Below are 10,618 nucleotides of genomic sequence, written 5' to 3'. Positions count from 1 at the left end.
TTTAGGTCAAAGCTCCTTTATTAAAGAAAAGCAAGCACAGGTCTTTGTTATGGCTCCAGATCTCCTAAAAATGAACACAGCCACATCTAAATTTGACATTTTTTTTGAAAATGATCATAGCCAAGATTAACAATAGTTGCTGATATCACTCCTACATAACCGACAACGATGAGGGGGGAAATAAGCAAAATAAGCAGTTATAAAAATCAAAAAGCCAACTTTAAACATCAAGATACAATGATACAGAAAAATCTAAAACTATAGAATGCAGCTGTTTTCCAGGACATGGATGTTCTATTGTTCAGTACTGAGAATATTCTTTGCTCTCCAATTTGGCAATAATTCGCTCCAGTTGCCTCTTAGCTTCACATTGTGGAAAGTTGCTCATATCGTAGTACTGGGGTGCAATCTTCACCAGCCTGCAAAAAAAGACACAAAGACGTACAGTTAGAATCCAAACCACTTTTTTTTTACTTTGAATTTAGAAGCCCGCACACTCACCACTCTGGTTTGATGTCTGTGCACGTTCGGATGTAGTTCTTGGTCGTGAGGACAAACTCATTGTAGAGCACCCACTCTGGCTTGTGGTCCAGGACAGTGGACGGGTGCAGCTGAACCACCTGGTTGTCTTTGACTGTGAGGTAATGTCCTGTGCGTTCCAAATGAGCCACCTGCAGAAGAAGCAGAAGAGCTCTAAACCTTTGCAGGCCAGGAGTAACACCAGCAGACGTACATGCCGGATGAAAGCAGCGTCAGCTCGTCTCACCTGCATGAAGAAGCCAGTGCAGAGAGCACGCCGGATGTTGATGTAGTAATCTCTGCTGGTGAACTCTGTGCTCCGCCTGGGCAGGTTAAAGCGGTCCATAATCCTCGACAGCTGCTGACGCACGTTGTCAGCAGACATCAGTGAGCGGTAGTTGACAAAGTTGTCATAGCACCACTGGTTAGACTCATGGTCTAGAAATAAAGAATAAAAAAAAAAAGATTCAGAAAAATGTGTTTTTCCATACATGCTGACTGGCTCAAAGTTGAATCCACAGTATTGATGAATAGAAAAGGATTTTTTATTCAGTACAGCCAAACCCCTTAGTGTTTTATTGTCTATGTCAGGTGTGTCCAAATTTTGTGCAGAGTTAGAATTTGAATAGTAAAGATATAAACATATCAAAGACTGAACTAACATTGCATAACAGACATTGGAAAATAGGATAAAGTAATCACATACATGCAAATCTACTATGGAAAAGCAATCACAACAAATCTTGATCAACAATCTTGATCCTTTCAGAGAACAACATCTGTGCAGGATGACGTAACTTTGGACATCCTGTTCCTTTCAAACCTCACAATGGTCTGCTTTCTGTAAACATGGAGGTATAGATGGTGGTACCATTAGCTAATAATGTTGCTGTTGTTCTCCATTTGTCTGAGGTAGAAACAGAGCTTCTATCACACGTGCAACATCCCTCAGGGGTCTCATGACTTCCGTCTCCAGTGTTTTGGCACAGGTGTAGTGCCAAAAAATATCAGCTTTTTGGAATAAAATCGACATATACTACCTTAAATCTTAATATTGGACAACTGCCATCAAGTAAAGGAATCTGGATTATCAATTTCTACCTGTCACTTGAAATAATTGGAAAGCAAATTAGATAAAAATCAAATAATTTCAGTAGGACTGGGCACAGCGCTGCTGCCATCTGCTGGCCAAATGTGAAATAGCTTTCTTAGACTTGTGTCTCATCTTTCCATAGTAATGGTGCATCTTGTTCAATAACGTTTTATTGAAAGGGCTGCAGGTCAGAATAAATTTGATGACAGGCCAGACAGCAGACATACCTGGTTTACACAATATTTTTTTTTTTTTTAAACTTGTCCTGTCCAACAGCTAGGCAAACAGATGAGAGCTGAGGGCCTCTTGTGTTTGACATATTTTATTTTAACAAGAGGGGTTATTAATCTTCAGACAAACCAAAGGTATGTCTGAATAAACCCCTTTTGTAATTGAGGCCAAACTTTATTAATTTCAATCATGTTTGAAAATCTTTGGTGTTGGACCGGACGGAAAAGGAAAGAAGGGAAGAAGAGGGAGGGATGTTAGAGAGAGAGGGGGGTAGGAGGGTGATAATAGGAGGGGAAGGGGGATAAGACCATGAAGCAGCATAGAGGAGACAGGTTTACTGGTTGTTTATCATTACGGTACGGTTCAAATGTAGTACAAAAAGGGCGGGGCCTGTTCACACACACTCAAATGTTATAAACACACCTGCTAGCTGCAAAAATGTCCACATGTCAACATGCACACAAAACAGATAGTGTTCACGAACGCATACCTATGCCTTTAAACCAACTAGTGTGAAATATTTCAGTCATTCAATCATGCAAACTATTAGTGCAAAGGTGAGCTAACACCTGTGCTCAAGTGAGTGTTTATGTTCTTCTAAACTGGATGGTGGAATGTGAAAAGAAGGAGGAGGAGCGCCCAGCCACCCCCACACCCAGACCCCTGCCGCAGCAGCAGCGGCAGCCGGAATTCCCCCAACGCCATACGGGAAAAGGCAGGGAACAACCGCCCCCCGGGCGACCAAGACCGCCACCCAGGCCAGGGCCAGCAGGACCGCCGCAAGGCCCCCAGAGCCAGAGAGCAGGGAGGCGCGGAGGGAAAGAGAGCGCCGCCCCAGCCCAGCCAGGAAAGCAGCCCCCCCGCCGCGCCAGAAGAGCCCAACGCAGGGCCCCACCGGAGAGGGACGCCCACAGCCCCAGACGAGCACCCCACCACCACCCAGGAGTTCCGGGCATCCCCCCGCCCCGACCCCAGGTACGAGCCAGGACCCCCCAAGGGAGACCCGCTCCGCACTCCAGGCAGCCACCCACCCGGCCCACGGTTGGTCCAGGTAGGAGCAAGGCAGGGTTTACACAATATTAAGTTGTTAGATGATTTTACGAACTTAGCGTAAGGTAAACAGATAAAAACAAAAGAAGACAACTGCATGCCGAAGCTATTCTGACACTTACTTTGTTTGAAGGCATGGTAGACATTGAGCATCGTCAAGTGGTCTCCATCAATGTGAGCAAACCTCATCTTGGATTCGTCAGCTGCCTTCTTAGCCTCCGTAGGACGGACAAAGCACTGTGGGACTAAACAAGGTTGGTATGGGCCCCAACAAAGCCGCCCATACGGATGAGTCAAACGTTCACAGAAAAATGGAGCAAAGCCTATGATGCTAGGGCACTGGACACAGCGTTGGGACAGGGCAGGACCACACTATCAAAAGGGTAGAGGGGGAGCTGCGGTCTTTTCTCATGGTCATTTCCAACAGTAATGGATTTTAGTGCGGAGAGAGGGGAGTCATTAAGCACATCTGTAAAACAAGAGTTTTCACACAACTACAGTGTTAGGAACACCAGCAACGACTGAACTTTGCAAAACTTCAGGATCTGACTTTGGAATTCCATAAAGACTACAATTATGACAGAAAATGTTAATCTCAAGGTACACAAGACAATTGTAAACAACTAACAATATAGAAACTTATAGTTATTGTAAGTAAAGATTAATACTGGAACTGTGACATAAACCCAAGTGGTGCCTGCCCTATCCACATGTATAAATGATTAAAAAAATATAAACTTAGTCCACCCTTAATTAAAATAACAAAATCGAGAATAAATATCTCAACATTTCTGCACCTAGAAACAAAATTCTGTAAATGTTTAAAGTGAAAGGTAACAAGCTGGCCAAAATGACAGCGTTTGTGTTTATTCTCAAAAACTAAGGAAAGATTTTTATAAAAGATTTGTTTCAAAATAAAAGGCTTGAAAAAGTCAACTCTGCAATTAATTATTTTAACCTGTTTAAAGCATTACAGTTGTTAAACATTAGTCATAATGTAAAATTTATTTTTTAAGTAATCAAGAAGGAACCCAAAAGTCATTTTAAATAGTGCTGCACTCATTTCCTCCTCCTGTTAAATGTACAGTTTTTGGCTGATTTAGTAGCCAAGATCATTTTTCATCAGAAAAGAAACCGTGTTGCAGACGTCTTTACTGACACGTTATCAACCAGATCAGACTTGGCCTACAGCAGGCAAGAAGACGTCAGCCCAGTCCTGGGCATTACCTGACAGCATGGCGGTGATGGAAAGAATTTCGTTGGAGCAGTTAAACTCGCAGCTCGCAATGACCATCTTTGCTAGCTGAGGATCCAGTGGAAACTCCGCCATCATGGAGCCCAGCTCGGTGAGGTCTCCGTCATCGTTGAGAGCGGCCAGATAGTTCAGCAGTTCAAGAGCTCTCATGAGGGTCTCTGGAGCTGCAGGTGGAGGGAGACAGGTGGAGCATTTAGGTAGAGAAATGGAAGTTGGATCGGTCCAAACTCAGAAAAATGACTCACCTGGTGGATCCATGAAGTCAAAGTGAACAAGGTCATCAATGCCCAGCTTTTTCAGCTGCAGCACCACGGAACCCAAATTGGACCGAAGAATCTCGGGGTATGTGTTATCCTGGGGAAAAGGGAATTTATTTAATGACAATTTTATTATCAAAATACAGGTTGTTGCTCAGTTTGTAAATAAGGTTGTTGTCAAGGCAAAGTGTTAAAGCGTGTTTGCAAAATATGCTTCTAGAGATGGTTTGACCCTTTAACACTCGAGATGCTGAATCAGTTGATGTATGTTGAATATTGTAAAGTTTTACATATCAGTGCAAAACTGCTTTTCCCCGCTTCTGCTGGACTTGTGTTTATTGCATAAACATTTTGGAAGGCAAAAGTATGTAAACACTCTGGTATAAGAGGATTAAAATGATATGTTTTTCCTTAAGGTTTCACATTTGTCCAGTTTGTATCCTTAGATCTGTAAAAACTGCTTTTTATAAACTAACTGAATTGGTTAAATGTACTAAAGTATGAATCAAAATGAACTCTAAAGCCAAACAAAATTGAAAAAGGTTTGGATCTAAAAACATTTTTCAATTCACAGGAATTTTCTTTTAACCACTGCAAGGTGATTCATTTCTCTACATTTATTTATTACAAATGGTTTGTCCTTCAGTTTGCTGAGCATCTATGGGTTTGCGAAAGATGCATTTGTACTTGTTAGAAGGATTTCTTAAATAGTCCAACAGTTTTCATTCATGTGAAGCCAGAACCAGAGACTGCTTCCAATACAAAGTATATTATTTCATGCTTTATTATAGAACTATGAAAGACAGTGGGACAGTTTTTTTTAATTCAAAGAGAAAATAGTTTTGGTTTCTGCAGAAAAAGTCACTTGCCTGCATCTCAGTTTTGTAGGCTTTCTCCGTGTAGAGACGGAAGCATTTCCCTGGTCGTGTTCTGCCGGCGCGACCCGCCCTCTGCTGGGCAGAAGCTTTACTGATGGCTGTGACCAGCAAAGACTCCACTCTGATCCGAGGATTGTACACCTTAACACAAATGTCAAATCAGAACAATTTTTATTTTAACTGAAGCCAACATAGGGGAATTTTTTCCTTACTTGTTTACCTTCTGTTTGGCAAATCCAGGATCGATTACAAAAACCACTCCATCAATTGTTAAAGAAGTCTCAGCGATGTTTGTTGACACTACGACCTACAGAGAAAACAGCAGACTTTTGGCTCAACCCAAGTCGGATCACATGAAATGTCAACATTAGGAAGAATTGACCTAAAACGCACCTTTCTGCCAATGGCACCGTTGGGTTTCCTTGGAGGAGGCGGCTCAAAGATCCTTTGCTGCTGCTGAGGAGGCAGCGTGGAATACAGCGGAATGATTTTGATGTCCCCGACTTCAGGACCCAGGTCATCAACCTCACGTTTGATCCTCTTGCAAGCCTCGTCTATTTCCTAGAACAAAACATGAGGTTTCAATTTGTAGTTTTAAGGTAATGCCGTTTGTAACAGACTTTTAAAAAAAAGGAAATTCAGATACCTCTTGACCTGTGAGAAACAAAAGGCAGTCGCCTTCCTCTTCCTCGCACATGTGAATCTGAATGACTGTGCGGATCGCCGCCTCAAGGTAGTCCCGCTCTGGCTCAGGGGTATAAAAGATCTCTACAGGATGTGTGCGTCCAGGAATTGTTAGCAGAGGACAGTTGTCAAAGTATACTTGGAACTTCCCAGCATCCAGAGTGGCGCTCATGACAATCACCTGTGCAGATAAAAAAATTCCATCCATGTGCAAATGCACACTTTTTAGAAACGCGATCACTTTTGGCAAAGTTTGGGAAAAGCAACTTGTGCTTCCTTAGCGATTTGTAGTAATTACACACATTAGCATGCAATTTTGTGTTTGACATTTTCGAAAAAGGAAGTGAAGACTGAACAGAACAGAAATTATTTGATACAAGAAAAGCTTGAAAGAAGAATACCTTCAGGTCAGATCTTTGACGGACCACTTCTTTCAACACTCCCATCAGGATATCTGTAGCTAGAGTTCGCTCGTGGGCCTCGTCCAGAATGATCACACCGTATCGCTCCAGCAGAGGGTCGTTCATAGCTTCTCTCAGTAACATACCGTCTGTCATGTACCTAAAACAGCCGCAGGCATTCGTTAACTTCTTTTGTTTGTTGAAAATACTGCAGTGTTTGATTCAATAAGCAATACTTACTTTAGGATTGTTTTAGCAGAGCTGCAATCCTCAAATCTGATGGAATAGCCGACTTCTTGTCCAAGCATGACATCCATTTCATCTGCCACCCTTTGAGCGACGCTCATGGCAGCCACTCGCCTTGGCTGAGTACAGGCTACAGCTCGCTTGGGACCAGGCAAACCTCTAACCATGTCCACACACCACTGTGGGATCTAGAGTTTGACATGAATGTTGATGTTAGAATTTCATAAACAAAAAATATATATATATTAACAAAGCAAGTTCTGCAAATCCAGTTTGAAAACTGAAAATTTTCGTAAATATTACCTGTGTGGTTTTCCCAGAGCCTGTCTCTCCTACAAGGACAAAGCTTTGCTGACGTGTGATGATGTTGGTGAAGCTCTCCTTATACTCCCACACAGGAAGCTGTAACCTCTTCTTTAAGATCTCATAGAAACGCGGTGTGTGTGGCAGGTTGGTGAAAGGGTTGATCTGCTGATGCATTGGCATCTGCTTAAGAGTGGGTAAGCTGGCCACAGGTGCTGTGCTGTTGGAGACTGCAGCAGAAGGCTTGGAGTCTCTATCCCTGTCTCTGTCCCGGTCCCTATCCCTGGAGCGGTCCTCACGATCCCTGTCCCGATCTCGATCCCTCCTGTGGATTTATATAAATAATTTAAAAGTTATATTAATATTTATTTTTATGACCAAGCTGCCCCTTGAATTTGAATCAAAGCAAAAATAAACAGTAAAAAGAATAACAGCATCCCCTTACAAAATACAGTTAAAAAAGGGTTAAGTGAATCTTAAGTGGGACACCTTTTGTTTACTGAGAGCAATTAAAAAAACAGAAACATTTCTATGCTTAAATATCTTTGATCCGATTAGAATCGAACTGTGTACATGGGTCCAAAAAAACTTATCCAATTATAACAAACCTACGCCACACTTTCGATCAGAAAAAATCATTTGGACAAAAGCAGAACTCTCTAAAACACCGGAAACGACCGTAGAAGAAGAAATATTGAGTTCTGTTGTACACAAAGAAACCTGCAGCATAGAGCGAGACGATCTTCTAAACGTGCTTTTATTATTGTTATGATTATATTAAATGTTTGTTCGCTCAACTTTTTTTTTTCTTGGCTGAAGCTGGAAGAAGGGTTAGGGTTAAGTTAATACGAGCAAAAAACAACATTTAGCAGAGGACACAGTTAAAAAAAATCCACGCGGGAAATCTGCATCTCGACTGAACATAAATATGTGGGAACAACATCAGCCTTATTTTGTTTGGATACGATTGGAAACATAAAGTCATGATTGTTTACACAGTTTCTCACGACTGGGCAGCATTTCTCCGTTCAAAAGCAGCCTCCGTTAGCTAACACGCATCTTAAAGCTGCTCCTCTGCTAGGAGACAGTCCTCCCAGGAACCAGGGTTCTCCTGAGTCCAGCAGCTCAATCACGCGGAGCGGCCGGATGGATGGACTGCGGTCCGAAACCTCCTTCAGAGCGAACACTAGGGCTGCACGATATGAGGAAAACTCGCGATATGCGATATTGGTAATTAATATTGCGATAACGATATAAATTGCGGTATATAAACAAATAGCAAAAAAAAAAAAAACATTCTTTCCATTTCACTGCAACAGTTTAAAAATTATACTCCAAATGACCCTTGTCGACGTAGGAGGCAAACATCAAACATAAAAGGGCTCATCTGATTGATCAACAACGTAAACAGGTCCTTCTGATTGGTTAAATGCATAAAGGGATTTATTTCATTTATTCAATATTTCAAGCTGCCATGAGTTTGTTTTAGCACATTTAAGGTAATCATTTATTGCGATTTTTGCCGTCTTTTGCGGTATGCATATTGCACAGCTTGATTTCGCGATAACGATAAATTTGCGGTATATTGTGCAGGCCTAGCGCACACCATAACAAAGCACCCTCCCCTGCCTGCAAACACGAAGCTACGAGTCCAGCACCACCATCGGACCATAAATCGGCATAGTCAACCTATCTCGATCGCAACCAAAGTAATGATCTGAATGAGTATGATCGGGCAGAGTATTACAAACTGCGCGTTTACATGATGCATTTTTACTGCTTTTTGTCTAAATGTAGAATTTCTCCCAAAGGGGTTAAGATGAACTTCACAATGAGTCCTTTCAAGATGATGCTGTAATTATGATGCCCGGTTTCTTGGTTGCTATATATATATATATATATATATATATATATATATATATATATATATATATATATATATATATATATATATATATATGAAGACTCTCATTCATCCAGGTTGGTTCCATTGTAGTAGTTTTAGGGGATGTCATCTGGACTTGGTTTTAAAGTTGGAAGACGTTTCACCTCTTGCACCACCCCTGACTACTACAACACATACATATATATACACACACACACACAACTTCTTTAGTAATAGTAGTAATTAAAATGTGGCAATAGTTTTTAATAGGTAGATAGTATAGTAGTTGCAAACCGATTGTCAAATAATAATATCTGCACATTCTAATGCAGAATGCAACAACAAAAATACTCGTGTAATAATATTGTGCAAATTAAGCGACAGCTGTATAGTTATACTTTGAATTCAAGCTTAAATAAATTGCACTAAGTCAACCAACATAAAGAAGCCTGGTCACTGGTGCACAAAAACTATCAGCAGAGGTTTTCTATTCGACATACACCGCTCAAACCAGTACGAGACGACAACTAGCTACTGGCTAATTTTAACATTAGCCACACACGTGTATGATGAATGAAACAGACAGCGTCGATGCTTCGTTTACTAGTGAAGGCCATCACTAGCTAGCTGCCCGGCTACGCTGTTGTTAGCATAACTAACCATTATAACTACGCAAGATAATGACATTCCAATTCTATTGAGGAATTTTGGTTCCTCTACTGTTATGTTGGTAACTACTGGGGCGGAATTGTCTCAACATTGTCCCAGTAGGCTGTTAGCAAACTAAACTAGCGCCAGCTAAAGTTTAGCTCGTTGCTAGCATATAGCGGATACGCCACCATACAGCTTCACATACCCGTCAGACCTCTTCTTATTGGAAGAGTAATCATCGCCCAAGTCCAAGCGATGTCTTTTAGACATCTTCTAAGATGAACACACTCTATCAGTTGTCAATTGACAAAAACAAAAAGCTAAACGCGTAACCAAGTCGTTTTCCTGATTTCGTCTTCTGTAAAATTTTGCTAGCCACAGCTCATTACTGCCACCTTCAGGTCTTCTTCTGGCGGTCGTGATAGAAAGAAACGGCTCACTACCGCCACCTGCTGGAGGGTTGATAGGAATTTTCTTTCCTTCTCTTCCCCCTCTGTCCTCCATAGATTCACTTTTCCAACCTTCCTCATGTTTTTTACCTTCTAATTATTCTCTCTTAAAATAAATAAATTCATGTTTCTTGGTATCAACTTGGTGTCGAACGTTCTTATTATCGACTTTTTCCATAAATTCTGCCATGATGATTACTTGAATTGTTTCCCATTGCTCAAAATCATCCACCCCTATCTAATTTGTCAGCCATTTGTATGCCTCTTTAAAGATTTTACCTTAAATATGATAATCTATAATGCATGCTTAGACCACCTGCAGGTAATTTACCTATTCTTTGTTCTATTGACTGAAAAATTAACTTTTTTATAGTTGGAATTTGCTGGCCAATGTGGAACCTTTCTTTTTTTCTCCCCACATTTTTCACTTTATGTTCTACAACCAGTCCTAAACTCTTTTTCTCATTTTTTCTCTTTGCCCTATTGCAGATTCAAATTTGTTATTTGTATTAAATTCAACTTTGGTCCCACCCTCCACCTCTCAGTAAGACCTGCGAGGAGTTTGCAGTCCACTTTACCACTAAGATAGATGACATCAGATCATCTATCTTATGGGGTGGGATCAACGACTCCCTGTTGGTCTTTCCACCGCACGTCCTCCTATCAGTGAGGAAACGCTTGATCGTTTTGTCTTGATTGATGCTGCAGAGCTCCGA

At 41.3% G+C, this 10,618-nt stretch overlaps 1 protein-coding gene across 1 annotated transcript; it reads right to left on the bottom strand.

The window, feature by feature from the left end:
- On the bottom strand, positions 1-9,859 carry dhx15 (DEAH-box helicase 15). The gene is made up of 14 exons (XM_023960752.1): positions 9,659-9,859; positions 6,918-7,242; positions 6,609-6,802; positions 6,369-6,528; positions 5,930-6,148; positions 5,677-5,844; positions 5,504-5,590; positions 5,275-5,424; positions 4,394-4,502; positions 4,121-4,312; positions 3,016-3,138; positions 767-957; positions 502-671; positions 1-419 (listed from the first exon to the last, which is right to left on the bottom strand). Exons 1-14 carry the CDS (start codon positions 9,721-9,723, stop codon positions 302-304), a joined length of 2,271 nt encoding a protein of 756 aa, XP_023816520.1. The 5' UTR covers positions 9,724-9,859; the 3' UTR covers positions 1-301.
- Between the last annotated feature and the right edge of the window lie 759 nt (positions 9,860-10,618).

This window comes from Oryzias latipes, chromosome 1 (genome assembly GCF_002234675.1).
Source record: "Oryzias latipes chromosome 1, ASM223467v1".
NCBI lineage: Eukaryota > Metazoa > Chordata > Actinopteri > Beloniformes > Adrianichthyidae > Oryzias > Oryzias latipes.
This window is presented reverse-complemented; position numbering and strand designations above follow the sequence as displayed.